We start from the raw sequence: 27,887 nt of genomic DNA on the forward strand, positions 1-27,887 counted from the left end.
GGTATCCTTAGTATTTTGGCTGCAGCAATGATTGCCGAGTGTGTAGACAGCGCAAACCTTTTGCGGGTTTGCTTTGATGTAATGAGAATAAAGGGTTAGTTTTTGTGGGTGTTCTTGGGTGTTTTGTTTGTTTGTTTTTCCAAAGAGGGAGAAAAGTGTAGATGGTGAGTTGTGAAAATTCCTGCTGTGTCTAGTACCCACTGGAAATACCTCACGAAGAGCTGGAAGTGAGGCATTTAGAAAGGGAAAAAAAGGAAGAAGAGGAAAGGTATTGTCTTGCAAAACACCAGTTGAAATCTGCCTGACATGGAAAAACTGAACCTGTATGGAAAAGTGGTCTGGAAAATTGGACTGTGTGTGTGTTTGGGTTTTTTTTTTGTTTCATTTCTGTTCTGAGAAAAGGTAATGGTTTAGGAAAACTGTGGGTTTTTTAAAGGGATCCTTCTGGAAACATCGCATGGTATTTTCTTGGTAAGCTCTTAAAATACTGCCAATAGTTTTTGAAGCTCATACACTGTTTATGAACTCTGTGTGGACACTCACACAAGTGTGTACATGCTCTCTCATGACACTTGAACATCCTTGCAAAACAACCAACAGTTTATTGCCGCATCGTTGACGGTACTTACAGGAATGTTGAACTTGGGCTTCATGTAAACACTGCTATTAGAGGTGGCTGTTCTTCCTTCACTCGTAGGGGTCTGTGTGTGTGTGTATGACTGCACCTCAGCTTTGGTTCTCTGTTTCTCTGGTAAGGGTGTAAGAAAATTTTGCTGTAAAGCATGATCAGTGTCAATGGAGGGATGTACAACTGCCTTGCAACATGTAATGGAAGTTGTAATAAGTGCCTATGAACGGTTTTGAGCCCCTGTGATTTAAATGTACTAGAGCAGATGCTGCCCACCTTTTATTCCACTGTACTATGGCAACTGTAGTAATTCAGATGAGGAATTACATGTTCGTTGGTGCTGTCCGTTATGTGAGAAGTTATGGCTGGCTCTTCATAGTAATTAAAAGTTATTTCATTTGCTGGGCTCCTAAGATAGTAGACAGCCCATATTTGGACATTTCAGATATTTCTGAAAAATATTTTGGTATGTAACTTAAAAAAAAGGTAAAAATAGGAGGAAGCAATTAATACTTAACAAGGCAAGTTTTTCTTAGTGGCTGCTTTCAGGTTTTCATGCTGGTAGACTTCAAAGCTTTAAACAACTGGGTTTTGTTTGTTTTCCAGGGCAATTGTATGGCTGCAGAACAGACGTGAAGCCACTGTTGAACGGACAAGGACCACAAGCACGGTGCGACGTGATGATCCAGGAGAATTCAGAGTTGGGCGCCTCAAACATGAAAGAGTGAAGGTGCCGCGAGGTGAATCCTTGATGGAATGGGCAGAAAATGTCATGCAGATTCATGCAGACAGAAAATCTGTTCTAGAGGTAAAGCATATATCTGCCTAGCAGTCAAGGTTAGATAGCTATTTCTAATGTACTGGCCAGGATATTGAATATTCTGTTCCATTACCAACAGTGAACACTTCACTAGGACTTTCTTTTATTATTGACATTCCTTATGTTTTTCTAGGTGGAGTTTTTAGGGGAGGAAGGAACAGGCTTGGGTCCTACCTTGGAATTTTATGCGTTGGTGGCAGCAGAATTTCAGAGGACAGATCTGGGAGCTTGGCTTTGTGATGACGACTTTCCAGACGATGAGTCTCGTCAGGTATACTTCAGTGTGCATTTTAAACCGGGTACTTGTAGAAAAGAAAAGGGAGCAAGTTACCCAGGAAAGGAGGAACACATCATTAGTGAGCAGCTGCTCATTGTTGCCAGAGTGACCACTCAGCTCCACAGCTTGTTCTCTTTTTAATGGAGCATAGTAAGTTAAACAGCACAGGCATGTAACTAAGTTCACCTTTAACAATGTCAACTTATTTTTGGTGTCTCTCTCTTTAATCAGGTCGATATTGGTGGTGGATTGAAACCCCCTGGCTACTATGTACAGAGATCATGTGGACTCTTCACAGCACCATTCCCACAAGATAGTGACGAACTTGAAAGAATCACCAAACTCTTTCATTTCCTGGGAATTTTCTTGGCTAAATGCATTCAGGACAATAGACTTGTGGATTTACCTATTTCTAAGCCTTTTTTTAAACTCATGTGTATGGGGGATATTAAAAGTAACATGAGTAAGTTGATATATGAATCACGGGGTGACAGAGACTTGCACTGCACTGAAAGTCAGTCGGAGGCTTCTACAGAAGAAGGACATGATTCCTTGTCAGTCGGAAGTCTGGAAGAAGACTCCAAATCAGAATTTATTCTCGACCCACCAAAACCTAAACCTCCTGCCTGGTTTAATGGAATTTTAACGTGGGAAGACTTTGAATTAGTAAATCCTCATAGAGCTAGGTTTCTAAAAGAAATTAAGGACCTTGCAATTAAAAGGCGTCAAATTTTAAGCAACAAAAGTCTGTCAGAAGATGAAAAGAACACAAAGCTACAGGAATTAATGCTGAAGAATCCATCAGGTTCAGGCCCTCCCCTTAGCATAGAGGATTTGGGGTAAGAGTTTTCATATTTATAAATATGCACTGTTCTGTTCAGAGACAAATGTCAACGCATATAATTAAAAATGAAGATTTCTCATTTTAAATAGTAGCTTTGCAAGAGGGAATCATTAGGGATGCAGCAAGATCCTAGTTTACCATCTGTTTGCCATTCTTGTTCCTTAGTTTGTTTTTTTTTTTTTTCCTTCTCACTCAGTTTCCTGGCGTTTAAACTTAAATGTGGCTGCACTGCAATGCTGCATGATTCTCTTGTAAAGTACTTGTAAAGACCTTTAGAAAAGTGTGAAGCAGTAATTTCTTTGCTATGATAGCTGTTGAAATTTATCAAGTGGGGTTTTTTTTGAGAGCTTCTGAAGAGGACAGATTGAGATTTCAGATTGTGTTAACGAACACGGAGCGCAGTGTTTGGATCCCCTGTTAAGCACAACATTTGCCAGAAGTTAGCAAACAGACATAAAAGCGTTCATACCTGTGTAAACTTGTGTCAGGATGGCATCCTTTGTAGTTTCACATGATTCCTTTTGAAACAACAGTAACATACCGGGTTATTTGTTAAAATTATGTTGTGCCACAAAGGTTGCACAGTCAGAGCTCAGTAACTGCTTACGGCCACTGGACTTTAGCACGGCTTGTTAGAGGGAAGGCACACAGCACCACTGAAGGGCCTTCTTCATGCCTGTGTGGCTCTGTGGCTGTTAGTGCTGGGAATTAATGTAGAAGATTTTTAGAGTTTGTGAACCAAATTAAATGGTTTGAGTAGTTTCGAAGCTGACAACTAAAACACACCAAACTCCATGAAATTTTCAGGGGTTACCAAGTCCAAATAGTGGGTGAGCACACACACATGCATACTGTAGACTTGAAAAGTACATTATCTGTGTAGTCTGTTGCTAACTGTAGTTCTGTACTGTGGTACTGCTGTTCATATCCACAAACAATGGCTGGAAATGCAGTGAGATACTCTCGGGTGTGGGGGCTGTGGTTTATAAATCTGGTGTGTTTGCAGAAGCAGTAGCAGACTTAGTTACTAATTAGAAACATCTTTTTATTTTGAAGGCTAAATTTCCAGTTTTGCCCCTCATCCAAAGTGTATGGGTTTACAGCTGTGGATCTCAAGCCAGGTGGTGAAGATGAGGTAAGGAAGCGATGCACCTTCACAATTTAAACAGCACTTGAATGTTCCCAGTGTCAGCCATAACTTGAATGCAAAGTGAATTCTTACCATCTTTCTCCATGGTCTTTGCAGACTGTGACAATGGATAACGCTGAGGAGTACGTAGACCTCATGTTTGACTTCTGCATGCACACTGGCATACAGAAACAGATGGAGGCGTTCAGAGGTAATTCTCAGTATGGCAGAACATACGTGTGCAGTCAGGTGGACTGACTGGTGTTCAGAGTGTGCTGGGTTCAAGTAGTGACGTAGTAGTTTTCAAAACCAAATGTTTAAGATTGCAGTAGGTAAGATACTAATTTCATCTACCTTTGCAGCAGTTGTGCCAGTTACACTCTTGAAAAGGTTCCGGTTACCTTAATTAAGAAACTGTTGATTGGTTGTGGTTTGATTAAAATAGAATTGAAATGCTGACATTACTGTATAAACATTCTTTTGACTTGTGTTTATAACCATATCTTGTCTAACTTAAAGATGGCTTCAATAGAGTCTTCCCAATGGAGAAGCTGAGTTCCTTCAGCCACGAAGAAGTTCAGATGATTCTTTGTGGAAATCAGTCGCCTTCTTGGGCAGCCGAGGACATCATCAACTACACTGAACCTAAGCTGGGCTATACACGAGACAGGTACTTAATTCCCAGTCATTTTGAAATAGTGGCTAAAAGATGCATTAAGTGATAAAATGTTCAGATTGTTCATTAGATGAAGATACCAAATCGGATGGGATCAGTAGTCACTGGAGAGGAAGTGGTTATCTGTAACTACATGAAATGCCATGTAGTTTCATACCAGTGTATGTCAGATAGGTTAGAAGGTACTTGGTATCTTGTGATGAGAGAGGATAAAAAATTATTAGCTTAATAGTGAGCTAACAAGCAAGCCCACTCTCTGTAATGCTACCATAACAAATTAATTTATTTTAAGCCCTGGATTCCTTCGCTTTGTGAGAGTCTTGTGTGGTATGTCTTCGGATGAAAGGAAGGCTTTTCTCCAGTTCACCACTGGTTGTTCAACACTCCCACCAGGAGGACTGGCAAACCTACATCCCCGGCTCACTGTTGTACGCAAGGTATGGCTGCTTCCCGCTGCCCCTCACACCAGCCTCCCTGGGTTTGGAATGGCATCATTGTCACATTAAGAAATCACACTGGTTATTTGCTTTTGGTTTGAATTTACAACAGTATGCTAAGCTTTCAGTCCTAACCTCTGTTTGAGGTCAGTTCTCTGACTTCAAGTCTGAAAGGAATTAATGTAAGTTGGTCTGTAGCCTTCCTGATGCTACTGTTTCTTGATGCCTGGTGTTACATATGCGGCAAATGCTGTGAGTTAGAGGACCTTACAACTTGTCACTTCCGTATCAAGTGCTGTGAATGACTGTGTTCTCTTTTTTCCTCAGGTTGATGCTACAGATGCAAGTTACCCTTCTGTGAATACGTGTGTGCATTACCTAAAGTTGCCCGAGTATTCCTCTGAGGAGATCATGAGGGAGCGTCTGCTGGCTGCTACCATGGAGAAAGGCTTCCATCTCAACTGAGCCACTGGCTGTGGCACGGGACACGAGAAAGTGTTTTCCGATACTAGCGAAGCCTCTTGTGTTTTGTGTGCAAAAACTATGATCTCCACGCTGTGCTCTGATGAGACCTGCCTTTTTTTCACCTGTGAGGCTTTAGGAACATGTGGAATAAGTTTGTTAGCTGCTAATGACAAAATAAGTCCATGTAACTACACAGCCAGCAAGAAATTGGCACAGAACACTGTGTGATGCTTCAAGGGCTTGCACAACTGGAAATTGAGGTGGTTCTGTTTGACTGTTCCAAAGAACAGATCATCAGATTTTCAGTGTTCACCGATACGAATTTCTAACAGTGTATTTGTGTAAAGTTTGTCATTTAATACCTTGTACACTACAGTTGCCATCACTGATCCCCGTTTTGCTGGCTTTAAGCTAACTGGTCAGAAATTTGCTTCCTTAAAACTTAGAGCTAATGGGCATCTCCAGCTTTTTCTTTTTTAACGGTGCCTGCACTATTGGAGTATTTTAGTGGGTTTTTGCATATAATCATGCACCACCTTTATTTTTTTCTTTTTTTTTTTTTCTTTGAAGTGGGAATATATTTTGGTTTCTCAAATGCCCTGCTATAAAGATCAAATCCTTAAGTGTGTTTGTGCAGCTCAACAATAAAGCTATTAAAACACTGGTTCCTAGTGCAAGGCACACTTAAAGCAAGTTTTACTTTTGGTTGTATTTTCTTTGTATATTATAAACATTTATTTAACTTGTTGCAGTTTGAAGTTTAAAGGAAACACCCAATGTGTAAGCTCAAAAGTAATCATTAAAATGTTTGCAACATACAAAACTGTATTTTCTGAATACTTCATTGATGCTTCTTATGTCACTCAGTCTCTGTACATGTTCTGAGCAACGTGCCGTACTAGTTTCAAGGGGTAGAAGAATTGCCTGGCAGTGATTGATCTCTGTGCTCAGACCTCTTTGAAATTAGACAGTGCAACCTTTTAAGACCCCCTCTGGCAGCAGTAACACTGCATGTAGCAGGCTGTGGTGTGCCTTGGTGGGGCTGTGTCACCTGAGCTTACAGTGCTACATTACACTGGAATAAAACCTGGCTCAGCCGATGCAGCTGGTTCAGCTGTACTTGAGAGGGAGTGCCTGTCACAGTGCCTTACAGCAAGGCAGTGTGTCTTTGAAGACATCTAAGTACTTGATACCAAAGGAGGAAGAACTACTATTTTAGGTGAGCCTGTGTGGTGAGTTTTGTTCTGCACCTGTTCTCTGCCATAAGAAACTCCTCAGACCAGTGCGGAGGGAGGGCTTGCCAAAAGATTCTGCTTTGTACCTGTAGGTCAGGTTGATGCCAGATTTCTTTCTGCAGCATTATTCACAGGGCACGATGGGCAATTCTCTTTGAAAATTTCCCCAACACAAAATTGAAGGGAAATCTCCTGCCCCTTTGCCCAGCTCCTGTGACTGTTTGTGCTTCAATAAAACAGTTGCAGAAACCTTGTATACAAGTATCTGCTCCAGAGCCAGCATTTTGCTGGCTGTTGTTACTTCAAGGGCTGTGTGGGCTGTTCTCCCCTACACCACGTCCCTCTCTGCTCCCTGGATTCTCAGTGCAAGGCTGGCATGTTTGTTAGGTGCCTTCATAACGCAGCACATACTCTTCCACTATCACATGATGCCTCATGTTGGTGTGGAGGTTATGAAGGAGGAGCCAGATACATTCATTCTGGAGAGGTAAGTGAAAGTAAGTGCAGATTACCTACTCCTCGGCAACTTGCTGCATACAATGCAGGTATGAACTGGCACGTGGTATGTGTGAATACAAGCCAGGGTAGCCACAGCCTCCTCCTTGAGAAGGAAGATCTGACATGGTACCTAGCTGCTACTAAGACACTTATGTATCCTCTGTTACTCATCTTGTGTAAATGTTGTAGCTGTGGTGCATGGATAGGATATGCAAGAGGGAAAAAATACACTGGTGTGACAAAATAGGAAAGGTTTTGTGTGATCTATGAAGCCCACATCTTAAGAAGTTATCAAACTTTTAATTATCTTTCATTAACATTACAATATTTAAATGCCAAATGCTTCTATTTGCAGCTTTTACACAGTACACAGGAATACGTGTCTCGTAACCAGGACTTCTATGGAAAAGGGAGTGAAACCAGGATGAAGGGATTAATCTAGCCTAAAAATAGTCATAAAGGTTATAGAACCTTAAATAAAAAAATCAAGTTTCATTCCTTCCTTTAGATTTCCACATTTTCTGTCTTCTCCCGGGTCTGGCACAAGGCGACATAATTCGAAGTGACACCCAGACAGCTGGGTGTAGGTGCCAGTTACTTTACCCTCAGCCAGATTTAAGAAACAGTGTCTGTTGTAGAAAGATTTCTGCTGTGCCGGTGAAGCTGCCTCTGAAGCTGCAGGCTCCACTTGCCATTAGCTGTGTCTCCTGTTGGAACGCAGGGTACAGGAGGAGAAATGGGGAATATTTTCCAACCGATGGGAATATTGCACGAGTCGATCTCACAACATCCAGAAATGGCTCCTGGTAGTTTCACCACCTCCTGTGAAATGCTGTGGTCAGTCTTGCCTCTTCCTAGCTTTCTGTGACTTTGTCAAGCACAAACAGAGGGGCGAGGATTCTGTTCCTGTTTGTTTCCACAATGCAGCCATTCAGCACCATTTCATCCAAAATGATGTGCACTCTGTCCAAATTGAACATGATCTAGAAACATTTCAAGTTAAGTTTATTTTGAACAACATGAAGAGAAGTCAGAGAAAATCTTGGGCACCTAGGTCATGGATTGAAGTTCACAAAAATAGGTACTTCTCAATTTGTGCTAGGTTACCTGGCTGTTTATTTTAGCAGAGCTATGGAAACAGTTCAACCAATGCTTTTTTCTGGCCACAGAGATGTCTAGAGCTTGTAGCAGAGAAGTTAAGCCACCACAAGTTCCCACCTTGGAAGACTGAAAGGTCAACTTGAACTTAGATTTAGGTGGTTAATTTTACCATGTATTGCTTGAATATAGAATGCTATCAAGGGAAGGGATGACCACCTTGTAGGTGAAGATGCAAGTGTTCTGCATTTCTTCTTTGCAAAGTGACTGTTGGTCAAATTGTTGAAATTTGACTCTCAAATACAATTTTCCTTCAGATGCTGATGGTATTTATTTGATCTGCTAGAAAGTAGCTTCCTAAGGGAACGTGCTGGCATGTACATCTGAAGCACTGCTTCAATAAGAAATCTCATACAGGACAGTAAAGGTAAAGAAATGGTTCATACTTAAAACCCTTTCTAAAAGACATCTGCCAGCTCTAAAGTTCACCTACAGGAAAATAATCTGAAGCCATGTGAACTTGCAGAGTTATGACATCTGTCTGTCTGTCACATTACCTATCAGCTCTGTCTCAAACAGAAAAAAACTACTCTAAAAACCTCTGGTACTAGGTGTTGGACATTCTTCTGCTGACATTAGTGTTTTGTGTATCCACTGAACAACAGCCAGGAGTTATGGAGTGAAAAGTGATGCTGTTCATCACCACAACTGAAAGAGAAACAGCCATGTGTCCTAGCAAGGCGTGAATAACCACCTGCCTTGTTCTCCATCTCCTGCTGCTCTTTAAATCTGTGCTCTCTGCTCAACACATCAGCTTCGCCTTAGGTTTCCTCCTTCTGTCTAGTTCCTGTGCTGAGGACTGCTGGAGTGGAGCTAGCAAGCTGGTATCTCACAGGAACTTCTAAATGCATCTCCAACCACTTTTTCCCCCACCCTGAGTCCTGTGAGTGCCTTATCTGCCCTTTACTCTGGTTTTGATGCTTCGGTTTGATGTCAGGAGCACAGCCTGGCTTTGCTCTGGTCCTTGTATTTGTTACTGGATTCATCCTAATCAGCAGCATTGCAAAAGCTGGGGTTTTTTTTAAAGGCAGCAATGTTTTCCCCTGCTCAGCATGATAAAGCTTAAGTCTTTCTTTAATTCCATGGCTCCAGCATTGAGGAGGACTGCTCTGTCCCACGAGTTCTAGTGGATCCAACCACAGCAGTCTGCGCCCCTGCCCTGCCAAAAGTGGGAACAGTGGGAATATGTCCTTGTTCCTCCTGGGTGGTGACTGCAAGTGGTGGGGACACAGCACCTTAAAGCAGTAAAGCTGTAGCGATGCAGACTTGTGGAAGTGAACAGTCTCGGGTCTGAATTCTAGAAGTTAAGTGGCATTGCCCCTCCCCATGACCACTTTTCTGGCTCTGAGTTTGGGTTGTAAGGAGTGATAAAGCCAGCTCCTCCTGGCTTTCAAATTTTACACTGCCACTGATTCACAGTGCTCCAGTTCCCATCTCTCCAGGCCTTCCTCTTCCCTGGAGAGTCCCAGGAATCTGCAGCTCAGAAGACTGGATTGACCAGGATCTGTGATGATGAAACCACTTGCCATTCCAACCTTATTTTTCTGCATCACCTTGCTTTAAATGTCTTCCTAAACATGCTCAGCTCTGCTTTTTCCCCTGCTGCATTTCCTGAAGAGCTGATACCACCCCAGAAGGAAACTCCACTCCCCCCAGTAAGTACATTGCGGCTGTTCCGCTCAAGCCCAATGGTGTTGAATGAGACGTCAGTTCCCCTCTGTAGGGTCATTCCAGGTTATTTCAAAACCAGCCTCCTCCATCGCAGGACACAGATGATTTCTGTCCATCCCTAACCTGGTAATCTCACACTCAGTGTTCCAGAACCAGTGATTTCACCTGCAGAGTGGTGATACTGCTCCCTTTCTGGAAAAGCCCATCAGCTTGCTTTTGAAGGTCTTGAAGCACTCCTTATACCCTACCTTCAACCTCACACCCGGGCAGCCTTGTTCAGTCCCATCCCACCTCCCTTTGCCTTGCAGTTCCTGGCAAACAGACAGAGTGCCCAGGGAGCAACCTTGGCTTCATTCCCCTCCCTGCAAGTCTCATGAGTGTCCTTTACATCTCATCCTACACACTTAGCTGTTCACATCCGAGTGCCCTGCCCTGCAAGAGATCCGTATCTCTGATCCTCAGTGAGGCTCATCCTTTCCACCTGCCACTTGTTTGGCAAGTGACCCCAAATTGCAGGGTTTAATGCCCTGAAGCCATAGATCCACACCCAGCTGAAGAGCAGCAAGGAGAACCAGTCTGAGCAACTGGTGACAGGAAAAAGGTGTGTTCTGTGTGTGTTCTGCCCTGTGCTCTTCCCAGAGCTGTGTTTATGGTCTTGCTTCCAGTAAGAATCCTGGCTGCCTGTGAAAGAGGATTAAGGGACTTTCACTAGATCCATGCAGAGGCTAACAGGCATTTTAAACAGAAGAACACATGTATTAATCTCTGCATTTGTAGATAAAAATCTGATAAAGGTCTTGTGTCTCCTTCCCAGGAGCATATAGGCAGATGGTTAAGTGGAGGAGAGGGGAAGGAAAGGAAAAAGGGACATTTAGGACTTGCATGTGATAACTAACTTCATACAGAGACATTTAAAGATATCTCTTGCCTTTTCCAGGAGAGTAATTAAGGGCGTGCACAGGCTTAAGAGATGATAAAGTTCAGGCAACACCTTGTGATCAGGTAACACACCCAGAAGCACAAACAGAAGCTTTGCAGATTACAGCAGGGGCACTTAGGGGGCAGGTGGTTTGCTGCTGAATATAGTTACAGAACTTTGCATTGCATTGTGGATGTGCATCTTCAACTAAAGATTGAGCTGGAGTTGCTTCCTTTTTTAATCTAGAGTCACACATTAAGACTTTGCCAACATTTACTTGAAGTCATTTTCTCTATCTCAATATAGGCAAATTTGTTGGCCCTGCAACCCATTTAATGCTTTCTGACCGTGTCTTCCTCAAACACCTACACTAAATAGGAGGTGAACCACACCTTCAACAGCAACCTTGTGTAGATCCAGGCCTGGAGGTTGGTGTCCCTGCCTGTGGCAGGGGGGTTGGAGCTCTGTGATCCTTGGGGTTCCTTCCAACCCAGACCACTCTATGATTCAAGTTCTGTGATATTCTAGGATATTTGCTCCTACATTGAGGTGAATTTCTGCCAAAGTTTGAAGGGTGGCTGATCTACCTGACATGAACACATCTCCTGACATCACAGACCTAGATGGAAAATTTTCCTTTAATGAGTAACAACCTCAAGCTATTCCCTATAGGTTTCCATTCCATCCACTTACTTTACAGTACAAACTCAAGTGTTGCCTTATAAATTGTCAGAATGAATTAATCATCCCATTTTCTTGCTATATAAATGCACTGTATTCTCAAAGTGTTATTCCATGGGGCACTGAAACACGGAGTTGATTCACATGAAGTATTCCCTGTATCCAAATGTTTTCTCTATCCCAGGAGCAGCAGCAGCAGCTAGTTGCAATGGAATGTAGTGCGGGGTCCCAGAGCACCCTGTCTTCCCCCTTCCCTCCCACAAGGGGAACTCTTCCCTAAGTTAATAATGTGTCTTCAAGTAAGCTTTGCTTCACCAGTTCAAGCACTAGAAAAGTTGACTTTTTGTAATTTTAGAAACTCCCACAATTACCAGCATATTGTTTCCTACAAAGCTGCTGTGGTAACTCTTGTGTTTTTATAGTCTCTTTATCATCATCACACCAAGAAAGTAGCTCCTACACCATCCCAGCTGGAGTTTTAGAGCTACTTAAACTATTTTATGTGTCTGCTTAACTTATGAAAAGCTCTATTTTTTGCAAATGAGAGAATTATTTTATACTTCTGTAGAATTGAAGTGGTTTATTTTAAAACTGTTCCTGAGATTCTTGATGCAGAAAAGTGCATTTCTGAGTGGAAAAACTATGTGCATCATTCCTATGTCATGCAGGTTGAAAAGAGATGTGTCAGACATGAGCTTTCCTGATATTACTTCCAGTATTGTCAAATAAGATAGTAATGCACACCCCTGCTTTCCAAATATTTACACCCACACCCTCATGCAGATGAGGCCCACGTAGAAGACAGATTTCTACAGGAATCACTGGGACACTGTATTGCACCCATTGCAAACCTTAGCATTGGCACCTAACACAACACCTTCTCTAAACAGGGCGGGGTAGTGCTCCATGCAGAGGCTTGCTGGATGTGGCAGCAGCCTTCCCAGCTGTTAAATGGGCTCCTGGTGGTAACTCCAAGTGTGTAACTACAGGGCACTCCTCTCAGTATGGAAATGATGACCAGAGGCAGGCAGAATTTAGAATCATCAGTACTCCAAGCAATCCAAGATAAAAAGAATCAGCTAATTGCAGACTCAAAATACACCATATGGAAACATAGGGGCTATTTTTATATATTCAGCAAAGCTCATACACAAGTTCTAATCCCTAATTATAACAACCAAATATGAAAAACTGTAGTTCTATGATCACTCAGAGACCTGCGTTTAACCGACAACAAACACAGGCATAAGGACTGCTGGAGTAGAGTGAGCAGGCAGTGGGGTTGGAAGAAGTGAGGAGGAAGACTGTGCTACATTCTCCTGCTTTAATTTTCTTTGAATTCAGTAGGGTATTTTATTTACTTGTTCTTTGTCTTTAACTGTTCAGGACTGTATTTTAGTATTTCCTTGTATTCATGCCTAGTTCATTGTTTAAATTACATTTTAGTTAATACCCTGCAAATCATAAGCATGAAAATACAGCAGTGTAGGGGGAGGGGTGGCAAAAGAAAAAGGTATCTGTGGCAATGCTTGTTTTTTCCTAAATTTTCTCCTCCCAAGCCTTTCTCTCTTTCCATTGATACAGAAAGTAAAACTCATTTTCATAAAGCAAAATTAAATCCCAAACCTAATCCTGCTCTGATGTTACTTCTATTTGGCTCAAGACACAGTTGTAACAATCAGTTCTTATTATTGCAGTCATTTCGATATCTATTTTATTGTAAACTTAAAGAAGAAAGTAAAACCCTGAAGTAATAATGAGTTAAGCCTTAAAGTTCCCCCCAGGAATAAAGCTCTGGGTGTTAATGGTACTTAGTTCTCTCTAAGCAATGTCTTCCTGTCTGACTTGAAGTGGTGCCAGGCTTATATCTTAATGACCATCAGCCATGCTTTCAGAAAGGTGACAAAATGGGGCTACTTACTGTAAGGCAAAGTTTGGAAACCTCTGCATTGTACTGACTGCTTGACAATCAGCACTATGACAGCAGTATGAACTGGAACGTACACCAAAAAGATATAGACAGATGGATTTCTGAAACTGAAAAGGATACATCTAATTCACTCTGTAAGAAAAAGAGATAGAGGACCATTAGTTACAATCTGATCTCTTGTCTCATAGCCATTAAGCATTAAACAATCCTTTAGAGCACAAAGAAAGTCTTCAAAATAACGATACAAAAATTTATGATGATTTGGATTTCTGGTCTGAACTGTACAATTACATAGTCTTTTCTGCAACACTGCTTTGCCCTTGATGTGTTACCTGCCTCTGTGAAAAGAAGCTAATGTTCTGAATCTTTTACTTAGAAAGAACCCACTGAGGTCACCCACAAGTAACAATTTGAATACACACAGTGCCATCTGAATGAGTGGGTGGAAACCCAGCATCTCTAATCATGGCAACTCCAGCCCTATATTCTCTCTTCCTCCTCCTGCAAAAGCAGGATGTCAATGCCAAGTCCATGATTTATATAAAACCACAGTTAGGAACATTGCTGCAGAGCAGCACTGAGACACTGCGGATACCCATGGCTGCGGTAGCTGTGGCTGGATATATTAGGAGAGGGAAAGCAATGCCAGGCTTTGGCCCCTTTGCACCTCTAGCTACTCCCCAGCCCTAGCAACACAATTCTTCACATAGTCATCATTTCCCTTCTAGGCTTGGCCTGGATTTACCCCAAGTAGTTCTCTCCATTTAACCAAAGTATCTGTGTTAGAAGCCCTTGTGGTCTCTCTGCAGTCAACAGAAGAGATGGGCATCTTCAACAGTTGACTCAGCACACTTGAGGCATGACTCACTTTCTCAAGATACTCATCGGTCTCCACTGACCGTAATGGGAACCTGGGATGACCAAACTTCTAACTTAGGTGCCTCAGTTATATGTCTAAACTTAGAAACACTTAATCACAGCCTCAGCAGTTAAGAACTTGCACAGTTGGGAGGGAAGCTTCCCCAGCCTCTGCTGGAAGAGGGAGTATTTATCTGCTACCAAGGGACTTTAGTCTGCTAACAGTTTAACACTAGAGGTTTAGGCAGCATTCCTGCTAGTAAAATTGCTACTGCTTCTTCAGTCTAAAGATGCTCTAAACTGGACTTGTTCTAGTCTACGCTGCTTACACTGCTGACTGCCATTCTTCAATTTTTAGGCATCACAAATACTGTATTTTGAGAACCTGATCAGTTTAAGGTTCCTCAGCATTAGAAAGTAGTTGAAAACATTGGAATATGTATTCTGAACAGTATGCAGAGTTTCCCCTGGGTAGCCATATGAAAGTGAAGGGGACTCAGAATTACATCTCAGAAAGCAACTTTGAAAGCATTCCCCCTAATTCTGTTAACATTTGTTCTGATATCTGAATTCAAGCTCTGTAAACGCCATTAGATAAAAATAGAGCATGTGAGAATGCTTAAAGCTCACAAGCCTAAAAATAATAGATGACAAAATGTCCTTCTAGAGCAGGACAGATGTTCTTTCCTTTCCCAGAGTTCTGTCTCAGTTGTCATCATCATAATTTGGGATTCTGCTAAAATTCTGCAAATCCTGAACATTAATCCATTATAGCACAGACCTATATTTTCTCACTCTGTGGTTTCTGTCAGAAACCCCAGCTAGAATTATAGCCCTCTTCTTCAGTGCTCTGCCATTTATTGTGTTACTGGCTATTAAAAACAGAACCACAGAATGGCATGAGATTTCTTTAACCACCCCCCTTTTCAGTTCCCCTAGTTTCAAACCTGAAATGCTATGGAAAACACAAAACACTGTGGTATGATTAATTCAGCACATTTGTAACAAAGATAAGTGGTTGGATTATATATGTTTCCAAAGAATCACATATACTGCATTTATATTTACAAGAACTACATCTATTTTTGCTCTGCCTCAGGTGAGGAAAATAAAACTTGAGAAGTGGTCAGCAATTAGGTAACTAAGATGTGACTAAATTTTATTATATGTTCCTGCACTGCTGGGAGCAAACTCCATTCCTGGTTATCAATGTTCTATGTTGGGACTGCAGTCATAATTCTGAACTCAGTCAGAAAGTGACATGCTTAGTACCACCAGTTTCAACAGGCTCGTGCAATGTTGGTTGAGATAACAGCCTAAAACATTTTCCAGGCATCTCAGTAGTAAAGGGTGCAGATGACTTTTTCAAACACGTCCTTGAATTCACAGAGGAAGCTCTACCACATCTGCTGTGGTACTGAGACACCAGTTACAGACCCTACATACTGATCTCTTGTATGTATAATTATGATTTCAGGAGAATTTGTTTATGGCAAAACTATTCAAGCCCAATATGAAATAACACGTTCTAACCAGGATTATAATGCTGCATTTTCAAACTTTGCAAACAAAAGCATCTCCCACCTAAGGGAGCACTGCCATTTTAACTGCAGCCATGTCTGTTGTTGAAGCCTTAATCAAACGACTATATAATATGTGCTTTATCAGATACCTGCTCTTGCATGACAACAAGTATAGACTGGTTTTTGAGGTTTCATTTGTTCCATCCCTATGATCTTGTTCAGTGGATGATGTCAGCTCCCTATTTAATGCTTACACCATCTGTATCATGAATGAAGTTAATTGGGGGACGTACTGCAAAAAACCCAAAAACAACCCCAAAAAAACCTGTGAAGAAAAACCTCCCCATTTCTTTAAATGTATAAAATGCCAGTGGCTAATTTAAGAGTAGTTGACCCAAAGAAACCCCTGAGTCTAAGCATATAAAAACATCCTTCGTAACAAAAAATATTTCTGGTATTTTTTCTGATAATTTATAATCTACAAAGACTTTCAATTCTGTGAAAAATCAACTAATACTGTTTATCTTCTTCCCTTTTTTTAATATCTTCCTCCCCTACTCCTGAAGTGGTAATATTCATGCTTAAGTACTCCAAATTCTGAAATAATATTAAAAAAAAATAATTCTCTCCTTTGATTTATTCCCTGAGATGATATTCACTAAAGCTTTGAAAAAGAAGAAACACTTTATAATAGGTTCAATGTCTCACCACTCGGCTGAAGTATTTGTCCAAAACTTCCACAAAATTATGAATTAGTTCATATACTGCCATCTCATTCTGAAATGAAATTAAAACCAAGTGAGTATTAAATGAACAGCAATAGCATTCTCAATGTTATTTCAGTTTGTGCTATATAAAAAGCAAACAGGAAAAGGCCACCACAGTGAGAGGAGTGGTTGCTCAGCAGAGGGAAGGAGAGCAGGGGAGTGCTCAGGGCAGAACCTTCAGGCCAGCTACACAGGTGAGCGCTGAAATACCCAAAGGAGATGTCTCCCCTGGGCTGCTGCCAGTCCACTGCACCCTTTGGTCCACGACCCCCTAGATTAGCTAGGTAAGTAGAGCTGATGCCCCCTGTCACACCAACAGCTGCAGCACAGAGCCAGGCCATGCTGTAGCAGTACCGATGGGCCATTTCTGTATGGTGTAGCAAAGCCAAAATGATTTCCCCAAAATTGCATGCCATCAGAAGCCTGCCTTGAAGACACTGTGGTAAGCAGCAGCTACCTTCCTCACCACCCAATTAAAGCCTCCAATAGTAAGATGTGAATTAATTTCTGAGAACTGGGAATCAAAGTAGACATTAAAGCCTTGCAGGCTCAGCCTGAACAGATCAAGTAACAGTACTTGGCAATTTTCAGTAAGACGCTATTTTTTTTCTCTTTTTTTGAAAAAAATACAATAAATTGGTATCATTGTTGCTGACAGTATGGGAATTTTTTCTTTGGCCAAGGAGGTTAAGTACAATGAGCAGCTGGGAAGTCACCACAGATGAGAGCTGCTCTGACTGTAATGCCAGCAATTGTTGAGAAACCCACCTTACGTAAGTTAGTTTGATCAAACATAGATTTGGAAAGCAGAATCTGTGTAAGGATCATGAAAACTGCCTTCAGGCTTCTGCTAGAGAACGAAGTACAACATACATTTCCTTTTATACCTCTTTTTATCTCACTCTCTTTTCAAGAGTGTATGTAATGTCTTACCTCTGTCTCATCGATTCCAACGACGACAAAAAGGGCTGCATATTGTCGGTACACCAGCTTGAAGTCCTTATATTCAATGAAAGAGCACTAGGCAGAAGAAAAACAAGTCAAAGACAGTTGCTGCCATTTAAGCATATGACAGAATTAAGCACAGAGTGCTCAAAGAGCCTAAGCCTTCATGTTTTTAAGGCCCACAAAGAACAATGGATTTCCCAAGATATACCAAACACCTTTGACTTGAGAAAAGTTTAGTGGGGCATTAGAAAAAAGCTCTTCACTCACTGGGAGAAAACTTGCCAGCACTCTTTAAATGGAAAAAAACCGAAACATGATCCTTATGGGTCCCTTCCAACTCAGGATATTCTATGGTTCTGTGATACAGAACCGAAGTAGTTTGTTCGGATTTATGAGACTGGCAGTGCTTCCCTTAAGTTTTCAACCGCAGGGGGGAACTCACATCTCTCCCAGTAAGACCGGAGCCAGAAGGTGGTGCTGTTGGACACCGCTTCACAAAATGCCTCCCTGGATTTTCAAGTATTTTGCTCAGTCCTTGAAATGGCAGTATATCGTTAGTTTTTTGGTGAAGTTTCTGTCCAGAGATGCTCTTCCAAGCAGCATGGAGAAGGTTAATTTCTTTAGTCACTGTCAATTCTGGGAACTAAGACACTCTATAGGAACTGCTATGTTTTCTGAGGTTTTCTAGAATGAAATATGTGAGAACCACTGTTTGGGGACGCACATAGTTAATGAAAAATGAAGCAGCTGGCTTGAGAACACACACAAAAAAACCCCAAAAAAAGTCACCCCACTCTCAGCCCAAGTCAGATTTCTCCTTCAATGCAAGGCAATGTACTTGAAGTTTTGCTAAGTTTAGTACTTTTCTTAAAGAACCAGTGGGACAATTAAGTAATGAAAATCTCAGCTTTCATCTAAGAAAACTTCTGAGTTTTCTGACTGCAGTGGTTTGAACTTCGGCTGGACACCAGGTGCCCACCAAGCCACTCTACCACTGCCTTCCTCAGCTAGTCAGGGAGGGGAGAAAAATAGAATGGAAAAAAAAAACCCTTGTGGGTTAAGATAAAAGCAGTTTAATAAAGCAGAAGGCTGGGCATAGAAGCAAAAGAAAAAAAAAACCCAAAAGATTTCTTCTCCACTTCCCATCAGCAGGCAATGTCTGGCCACTTACCAAGAAGTAAGGCTTCAGCATGTGTAACCAGTTGCTTCAGTGGACAAATGTTGTGAACAACAAATGCGCCCCCCCCCCCCCCCCCCCCACTTCTTCCTTCTCCTTTCTCTCAGCTTTTAAATATTGAGCAGACATCACACATTATGGAATATCCCTTTGGCCAGCTGGGGTCAGCTGTCCTGGCTCCGTACGTATCCCCCCCCAGGATCTTGCCCACTCCTGGCCTGCTGGTGTGTGTGTGTGTGTGTGGGAGAGACAGCCCAGTGCTGTGCAGCACTGCACAGCCATAGCCAAACCCCTGGTGTGTTACCAGCACCCTGCTCACCACCAGTACACAGCACAGCACCGTGAGGGCTGCTGTGGGGAAATGAACTCCATCTCTGCCAGACCCAATACAGTGACTTTCTTACAGAAAGTGTGACCAGTTTTTTGAAATAATAATGCCTAAAATAAGGCCTAAAAAACCTGTGTTTCTAAAACCCCACATTTTAGATAGGATTCCAAATTATGAAATTACTTTTTCCTAAGCTTTTTGTTTTACCTTGGAGCTGCCAGTACTATCCCTATTACCCTCTGGCAAAGTAGGAGTCACCTGTCTATATCAATCTCTACCAGACGAGCCAAACAGGAGAAACTTTGGTGACAGTGATACACAAATCTCCAAAAACTCTGGTATTTATTCAATGCAGAACAACACTTCAACTGACTGAACCCATACTCTTTTCCTTCATGGGTACAAATGAAATAATGACCTGCAATGGAAACTGACATGTTTTGAGAATTGTGGACATGAAAGATGTGCTACATTGGTAAAATTAAATGGCATGGGGCAAAACTACAAAACTTACCTGATCCTTGGAACGGGAGAGACAGTTTTTGATCACTTCAGCTTCCAGCATTGTCCGCTTATTAATTTCTATATGCTCATAATACCTGGAGAGCCTTGTTTGGCCTTGTTTGTTCACCATAAGAAAAAATTTTATCATTTCTTTTTTGTTGATCTCAGCAGTAGAATTGAATATGGTGTGCAGGGATCAGGAGGAGTGTTTCTGTCTGCGGGGGGGGGGGGAAGAAAAAAAGAGTAAACATAGGAGTAACAAAAGATTTCCTAAAAGCTTGCTAGTCCAGTTCCACATATTTATTGCCAAAACATAGAATATAGGAAAAACCCCTCCAATTTTTCACATGCATCCCATGAGTAAAACTCCATTTTCCCCTCTACAAATTACCACAAACTACCTAATAAATCATAGCTTTCACATTATCAGGCAATTTAATTTCTTTGTAGGACTTGGGGAATTGGAGGAGTAAACAATGACTTCTTTAAAACCATAAATCTACTCACCATTTTCTTCCTGCATGCTAACTGGTTTGAGAACATGATCAGAAATTTGCCCAATACCAAAACATAAGCTTAACATGGCTTGTAAGAGCAAACTCAGCCTATAAATGTGAGGGTTTTTTCCCTGACTTATATTTAACAATTTCATTCACACCTTCCCAACATCAGATTTAAGGGAGAGGACAAAGAAAAATGCATGGGCCACAACACGCAACCATTTATTTAATGCAGAATGAGACCCTCCTGAATATTTTGGTATCAAAACATCTTGAACCCAGGAGCCACTGAAATCTGTTTTCCCCTGATTTTCCACTCTGATGCAAGAGGTAGGTTCTGCACTTAAGGAAAACAAAGTGTGGGGCTTTGACAGCTAAGGAGAAACCTGTTCCTGTTACCCAAAACAGCTCAATCTCAATGTAAATAAATACTAATCCACACAGTGCCAGTGAAATATAGTTGTAGAATATAAATATGCTACATGCAACATACAATGAGAAAGAGCACAGCATGTGTCAGAATCTGCTTGCTAAACAACTGAAATCTTTTGTGATTTGAGAGGCATGCAAAAAAGAGGTAAGCTGCAGATATAATCTTCTGAAATAGTAGTTCTGGGTTATTTTCTTCAATGCCAGAAAACAGTCACTGTAATGTTTTCCATCTGACTCTCTATTTGGATCACAGATTTATTGGCCCAAATGCTCTTGAGGTTTGTGCAGTGGAAATAGAGCAACTACCACAAAAGCTATTTCTCTATTCCAGTTCTGAAGAGTTATTCTTTGCCTGGTGCAAACATTCCCTCCTAAGGTCTCACTGCTCCTGTGAGAAAGTCCAAGCTGAAAAAAACTATATCTGGAATCCACAGAACAATGCAGTGTAGCTCTTAATGTAAAAACAGTGTATCTTTATGCAGAAAAGCAAAAGGGGAAAAGTGCAAAAACGAAAACATGTCACTAATGCAGCAATCTCAACCAACATTTAAACATATGCTGGTTGGGGTTTTTTTTATAACAAGGCAAGCTGCATAGGTGCTGCTTCAACTTGAATAAACTGGCTATATACCACTGGATGGGTGGTAACACCTAAATCTTTCAGGTCAGTGATACAAAAAAATCCAAATACATTGTGCTGACAACACTTAGTGCTTCCTTCTGATTCATACTGGTCACCTAAATACTTTCTGAAAGAAAAGTCACCTCTATTACCATGAGTTGGATCTCAAAAAAGCCATCCTATTTTCCTCAGTATACTGTGGTTTACTCCATACATAAAGAAGTTCAGATCTCTATACCTTGTGTCTCTTTGCTAATTAGACTTGATATTGAGAATTCATTTCTTAACTGATACCTCCAGGAAATAGGAGTCTAGGATCTATCCTCAGAACAAGAGAATCTGTTCAGAATTGTAACAGTCAGAGCTTTCTCACCTCTCTCAGACTAGGTGAAGTCTCTTCACACCCAGAACAGGAGGGCCCTTCTGTTGATTCGCTCTGACCGAAGAGTCACTGCTCAGTGCTGCTGTGGTGGAGCACACAGCTTGTCCTCTGCAGCCCAGGTTTCTGAACTAGCACAGGTTGGTCCCTGAGAAAGAACAAACCAGGTAATTAAGACAAAAAGGAGCCCAGATGGAAATGTATGATGGGATCTTCACTGTTGGATGGCAGCTTAGGCTACAGTCTTTCCTGTGTTTAGTATGTGTTTCTCTTCCCCCCCCCCCATTCTATTTTGTATTACTGTTTGAAGTTAGTTGAAGGGATGGCTTAATATTTTGAGGCATAAAGAAAGGTAAAACAGAGGGATGACTCAGTAATTTTTTGGATACAAACCTTCCAAGAGGTAAGGGTATGAATGAATGACTCCTTCCAGCTAAGAACAAGGCTCTCTAGTGAGGGCCAAAACGATGAGCAAAAGAAACCCAAAGCTTTAAGGCTTCTAGCAACCTAAGAAATGCTGCCCACCTTTCTAATAAAAAAATAGCAAGCTCAGGCACAGACCAAAAGCATATTGTTCCTACCAACCACAAAACATGTCTATCAAAGCTAAACAGATAACGACAGCCATGTAGACAGCTTTTTCTCATCTTACTTTTAGGTTTCATCTTTGTGCTTGGTACTGCTGAAGCATGAATAGTCCTCTGTTTTGAACAAGCTGTTTCCAAGCTATTTTAATAATTTAGTCATAAATGGTACTGAGGAGTCCAAATCCTGTTCTCAGAAATGAGCAAGTTGCACAAATCCATACCAGAGCAGTAAAAACCTGAGGTTTAACATGTCTGCAGGTACTCACGTGGGACCTGTGAACAGGAGGACAGTAAAACTACCCCAGGAGCACTTGACAGAGCTGTTGTACATGAGTTACTGTTAAGCAATATGTAACAGAAAAAAATATATGGAGAATTAATACCTATGAATCCTATTTCAGGATTGGCCTGTAATCCTAATTACTCCTTTATTAACCTAATCTTTCTACAGGGTTAATCCCTTTCTGATGCTATGGCTATTGTATCTGTGTGCTTTCTTATGAATGGCCTGGATTGTTCTACATATGGAAAAAATGCAGACCAGATTTTATTTTTTTTTTCTTTTTTAATCCCCATGAAGGCTCTTATCCAGAATAGATACAAAGAAAATGAGTCATGTTGTAATGGAGATAGAACCATAGTAGTAACTCAAATGTGTTATCTGTTATTTAAGAGACAATCATTATTCACAGTACTAGAACTGGTATTGCTAGCCATGTCTGTATGTCTGTATTTTCCCACCAGCCCTAAACACAGCTTCCAAAATTTTATCCAGGAATTTTGTTCATATAAATGGCAGCACAAGCCCACAGATTTGTGCAGAAACACTGGAATAAATTTACATGTACAAATATTTTATTATTTTTTTTTAATTTAAAGTGTGCAGGCACAGCTGTGGAATCTGACTTCCAGAATAACATCTTAAGGGGTTTTTTTTCATTTCCTTTACAAGTAATTCTGGAAAAAAACAACCACATGTAGAAACAAAAATCTTTTAGGCAAAAAAAAGGAAATTCTTGAGTTATGTTTCTAACAAAGAAAGTTTATTTCTTCTTCTATCTTGGCTTTCAGAGGCACACAATATAATAAAATTAGTCTGCTTATGTAAAAAAACCTGTGAAGTATAGTAAGCAAACAAAAAGCACATATGTGCATGTTGACGTGTGGAGAGACTTGTTCTTTCATCAGGTTTTATGTATCAATAATTGGTACTCTACTAAGGAAGACCACTCTATTTGTGTTACAACTCTTAGGTGCTTTTCTGTGCATTCTCATGCACACCCCTGCATGTGTTCAGGCACACACATACAAATCATGATGCTTTTAGGCATACAAAATCAAATTGTTCAGGGGAATTGGTGACAAGATGCAAGCCTTTCATATCTCTGCCATTATTTTGCTGATTTTTGTGATGAAAAGACATTACTATCTGAAGGCTGTTTGCCAGAAATGAATAGGCTGTCTCATTCCAGGTCACTGGACAACTATCTGCATCACAAATGCGCTTAGGAACAGAAGATTGGAAGGGACTATCCAGATCCTGATGGACTGTTAAGTCCAGCTCTCCCCACCACAGTCAACCATGCATTAGGGATTTAGTCCAGAAGAGCCTATGGTGTACACTTCATGTGTACCCAATATACAAAACACCTGTGAAACTATGACAGAATGAAGACTCTCTAGAAACAAAAACCTCAGAAGGTATCACTATGGGAAGATGTAAAAAGCCTTGAAATTGCAAACTTTCCTTCAAAAGAAACCACCTTCTGCAGTGAGTAAGTAGCACTCTCCTTTATTCCCTTCACAAAATATTTCTTCTGTAGGGATAATTTGGCATGCCCACAAAAGCCTGTGTGCATGTTAACTACTGTGATTTAAACACATGCTGTTACACTGTGCTAGGTCTCAGCACTCATTAAAGTATCTATCAAAGATAAACATGGATGAGAGAAAACTGGTATCATTATTGGCTTGCATGACTCACACCAGTAGATTGAAAGAGTACTCCTTGATGACTTACACTGTAATGGCTTTAACTCCTTCCCAACCAGCAAATACACAGCAGACTATGGACTGGAAAGATGCTTCTTGACTGTACTGCCCCCATACAGGCTCATCCCCTCCTGCCTGTACAGGTTCCTCCAGCACTGTGTTTCAAAACCTACTGAAACCTGCCTGCTTTGCTTCAAACTGCTGAAACAGAAACCATGACGGGTCAGGAACTGCTTCCAGGACATGCCAGCTCGGTAGCTGCATAACCACATGAGACATCTCAAAATAAGTTGTGCCCTGTTTATGAGTCACACCCCTAAATGCTGCCTTTTGAGAGACTGGTTGAGTCCTCTTAAGAGAGGCAAAGCCTGCAATACCTGTTCTGCAGATAAAAACGTCCTAAGTCTCCAGCATGGCCAACCCAGCAAATTCTACACACAGTAACACAAAATATATTTTAAATGAAATTGTAATTATTCCTCCAGCAGCTACAAGCACTCAATTTATTTTGTCAAATATTTCACCAATATTTATACATACACTGACACATAAATTGTAAAAACAAAAAAAAAGAAACAAAACTTGAGTTTGAGACTTCTTGCCACACAGGTACCATTTAAATTAGATGCATGGCATTTACACTAAACCCACACCAATCAGGTTCCCCAGATCTACAAACTTTTTAGTTGTTGTGCTGTAACAGTTTTGCAATATTCTAGGGCTCTCAGCTACAATGCAAATAAGAGATCAAATAGCAAACAAGTAATGCATGACTACATTTTGACAGAACAGCTTCATCAAGAATTAAAAATCAATACAAGATAAAACTATAAGCCAGGAATTTACTGCACTCTCCAACTCTAAACATATTTGTTTTTTATGGATGCAGAGGTTTAGTTGCCCTTTATGTGTGTACTAAACGTGGAACAAAATGGATTAAACTGGAATTAGAGTATTAAGGGGAAAAAGAAAAGACTAAACAGTAGAGGCACAAGCAGGTGACAGCACAGGAACAAATATTTTTGATGTATATATATTGAGCTTCCTGGCTATGAACTTACTGTACAGAAATAAGTAGCAAATGAAGACTGCTCACATAACCAATACCCTTGCTCTTCCTGTTTTTGTTTGGACCATGTTTTAATAAAAATAACATGCCATGTTATTAATAATATTTGTATTCTAAATTTTACTAATGTAGACATTACAATTCATGCATAGATGAAACAACTATGTCTATGTGGCCTTAAAATTAAATACTGTGTTCAACTTCAGGATCAGGGAATTTTGAAAACGCAGCCTTATTAATCTAGGGAAGTCAGGGAGGAAGGAAAGAGTAAAAAAGATTTCCTTTGCTGTTGAATTGTCAAAATGCTGGCTGGATACAGTAATGGAATTAAATTGCAGTAACTCCCATATACTCAGGAATGAGGAATGTCCCGTAACATTGGAGCTAAACAAAAGGCTATGCTGGTTATGATGTAAGATTTATTTTTTTAGTAATGATTTGACCCTGTCAGTATACAAAAAAAAAAAAACCAAAACCAGTTGAGGTGGAAAGGAGTTGGATTTCAATTGGCTAATCTGTATGGAATCAGGAAAACAGTAGGATGAAATGTTAGAAGGAAATGATTTAATGGAGAAGAAAGGAGAGACTGGATAAACTGAAATATCAATGCACACCTGAGGAGAGATTAGTAGAGAAAGGGAACACCAGTTTCTGAGACACAAGGTACTTTTTTTTTCTTTTCTTTTTTTCAGTAATTAGTGGAATTCCAGCTTTATCAAGAATAAGACCTGTTTCGGAAACTATTCTTTTTTTTAATGTTGTTTTTATTGAACAAGTGCAGCATGTAAACACTTTGAAGAGGCAGAGCCAAACTCCAGCCTTACTTACAGTGGGTGACTGACCGATCACTTCAAAGGGGACGTGGTGAGAATTTATAAATTCTGCCGTTCAGAGCAGCGTTTTCCAGCTGAGGTCATCTCACTGTGTCCAAACGGCAGCACCCAACACAGCACTGATAAAACTGAAGCAAACCAGTAACTTACTGCAAAACCTTCCTCGTGGGGAAGACCTGAGTAACAAACTGTGCTGCTTCCCTTCTCACCAAGGAGGGAACACACCGCAGCCATCCCTTACCACCGAGATACCACGGAGAGGACCACTGATTTCAGAAGAGGATGAGTTTGCTTTCAGACACGTACCGTAAGTTTAGGAAACCTACTCTAAAAGCACCTTCTTGCTGGGCAAATTCAGCGCATCATTACACCGCGCTGAGTTTAGGGGACTTCGGCGGTTTAAGCCCCGATTTGCTGCTTGCACGCCGGTGGAGGAAGCGGGCCCAGGCCCGGCCCGGCCCAGCAGCGCTCCCGCGGACTGTTCCGAGGGCGTTTAACACGCCCGAAGCGCAGAGCTACAGCGGCGCGGGGGAGCCCGGCCTCCGCCGCCTGAGCGTAACGCTGCCGTTTCCGCTTCTCACTTCAGAGCGGGCGGAAAGCGCCCGACGGCGCTGCACGGCGGAAGCCGGGCCCAGCGCCACCAGCCCCAACACCGACACACCTAGGGCCGGACCACGGGCGGCTCCCACCCCTCCTGATAGCGGCGGCTGCCGACGGCGGCGGGTTACCCCGGAGCGGGCGGGAGAGGCACAACAGAGGCAGAGGCAGCTGCCCCACGACCGTCTCCCGGGCGGCGTATCGCCGCCTCAGCCCCGAGAGCAGCACAGACCACCCGACCCTGCCGCGCTCGCGCTCATACTCCCCCTCCCTGGCGCTCACCTCCCCGCATGCGCACTCTACCTCTTTGCCCGGCCGTCAGGAGGAAGCCGGAGGGAGAGGGGAGCGATTTCCCGGCGTGCCCCGCACCGCTCCCCCCTCCCCTCCCCTCCCCGCCCGGCCGCGGGTGGGTGGGCCGACGGCTCGGCGGCTGTAATGGCGGCTGGCGGCGGCTTCGCGCTGCTCTGACACCCGGATACTGCTCGGCGCAGTCCCCCCCTCCCCGCGCCCGGCCCGCCCCCCCTCCTCCCCGCCCCAGCCAGCTCCGCTCACCCCCTCCCTGGCCCCTGCTCCAGGCCCTCGCCGCGGGACGAGGAGGAGGGCTCCCCGCAGACAATGGACGAGCACCCCGGAGCCGGAGGAGGCGGTGGGATGGCGGCCGCCCCGAGACCGCAGCAGCCGCCGCCGCAAGCGGGTGGGAACATGAACCTGCAGTCGGGTGGGGGCTGCATGGGGGCCGGGGCCGGCGGAGGAGGAGGAGGGCAACAGCAGCAGCCCCAGGGCCCGGCTGCCCCGGCTGGTCAGGAGGCGGCGGGCCCCGCTGAGCTGTCCCGGCCCCAGCACTACACCATCCCGGGGATCCTGCACTACATCCAGCATGAGTGGGCTCGCTTTGAGATGGAGAGAGCGCATTGGGAGGTGGAACGGGCCGAGCTTCAGGTACGGGGGCCGAGGGCGGGCTCCCTGCGGAACGAGGCGCGGGCTGGGACCGGCTTGGTGGGCTCCGGGGACCGGGCCGCGCACGGGGTGCGGGAGCAGATGTGTCTGGGCGAGCGGAGCCCCTTGGGCCTCTGAGGTCGAGCCTGTCGTTGTGTGTTGGGGACGGTACCTGGGCGAGGTTCGGTGGGCGAAGCGGCGTCGCCGGCCGGCCGAGACGCAGCCCCTCACGGCCTGAGCTGGGTTCCTTTCCCTGGGGCAGCCATTTTGGTTTTTAGCATGGCGCCCGCCTGGGCTCCTGGCTCCGTAGGCAGCCCCTGCTCCGCAGGCCTCTCGCCCGGACTCGAGTTGCGGGACCCGGAGGACGGCTGGGGAAGGGCGGGCGGGCGCTGCCGCGGCGCGGGGCTGCTGACCTTCCTCCCCGCTCGCCTGCGGCCGGGAGACCTGCGCCTTGACAGCTGCGATCA

General features: G+C 42.8%; 3 protein-coding genes across 4 annotated transcripts in view; 2 read left to right on the forward strand and 1 right to left on the reverse strand.

Moving 5' to 3' along the window:
• The window catches only part of HECTD1 (HECT domain E3 ubiquitin protein ligase 1), a 58,266-nt gene extending 52,167 nt beyond the window's left edge, over positions 1-6,099 (forward strand). For both annotated transcript variants that reach the window (XM_084263677.1, XM_084263678.1), the window contains 8 exons: positions 1,235-1,436; positions 1,582-1,719; positions 1,957-2,564; positions 3,626-3,704; positions 3,816-3,909; positions 4,218-4,368; positions 4,667-4,811; positions 5,139-6,099. In XM_084263677.1, coding sequence (XP_084119803.1) covers positions 1,235-1,436; positions 1,582-1,719; positions 1,957-2,564; positions 3,626-3,704; positions 3,816-3,909; positions 4,218-4,368; positions 4,667-4,811; positions 5,139-5,276 — 1,555 coding nt within the window. In that variant the 3' untranslated portion in view covers positions 5,277-6,099. The remainder of the gene's footprint in view (positions 1-1,234; positions 1,437-1,581; positions 1,720-1,956; positions 2,565-3,625; positions 3,705-3,815; positions 3,910-4,217; positions 4,369-4,666; positions 4,812-5,138) is intronic.
• A 1,196-nt stretch (positions 6,100-7,295) lies between these two features.
• On the reverse strand, positions 7,296-27,634 carry AP4S1 (adaptor related protein complex 4 subunit sigma 1). The gene is made up of 7 exons (XM_084263436.1): positions 27,593-27,634; positions 21,401-21,554; positions 19,484-19,688; positions 17,450-17,536; positions 16,458-16,526; positions 13,489-13,500; positions 7,296-7,992 (listed from the first exon to the last, which is right to left on the reverse strand). Exons 3-7 carry the CDS (start codon positions 19,619-19,621, stop codon positions 7,864-7,866), a joined length of 435 nt encoding a protein of 144 aa, XP_084119562.1. The 5' UTR covers positions 19,622-19,688; positions 21,401-21,554; positions 27,593-27,634; the 3' UTR covers positions 7,296-7,863.
• STRN3 (striatin 3) overlaps positions 26,946-27,887 on the forward strand; it is a 63,300-nt gene continuing 62,358 nt past the window's right edge. The window contains exon 1 of the mRNA XM_084263435.1: positions 26,946-27,423. Within this exon, the coding sequence (XP_084119561.1) occupies positions 27,100-27,423 (324 nt within the window). The 5' untranslated portion in view covers positions 26,946-27,099. The remainder of the gene's footprint in view (positions 27,424-27,887) is intronic.

Source organism: Gallinula chloropus (genome assembly GCF_964237585.1).
Source record: "Gallinula chloropus genome assembly, chromosome: 4".
Taxonomy (NCBI): Eukaryota; Metazoa; Chordata; class Aves; order Gruiformes; family Rallidae; genus Gallinula; species Gallinula chloropus.

Coding starts and splice junctions, on each gene's coding strand:
- AP4S1 (XM_084263436.1), bottom strand. CDS start 19,621: ATGATAAAATTTTTTCTTATGGTGAACAAACAAGGCCAAACAAGGCTC. Junction 17,537..19,483: donor TCTCCCGTTCCAAGGATCAG/GTAAGTTTTGTA, acceptor TCTTCTGCCTAG/TGCTCTTTCATTGAATATAA. Junction 16,527..17,449: donor TTGGAATCGATGAGACAGAG/GTAAGACATTAC, acceptor ATTTCATTTCAG/AATGAGATGGCAGTATATGA.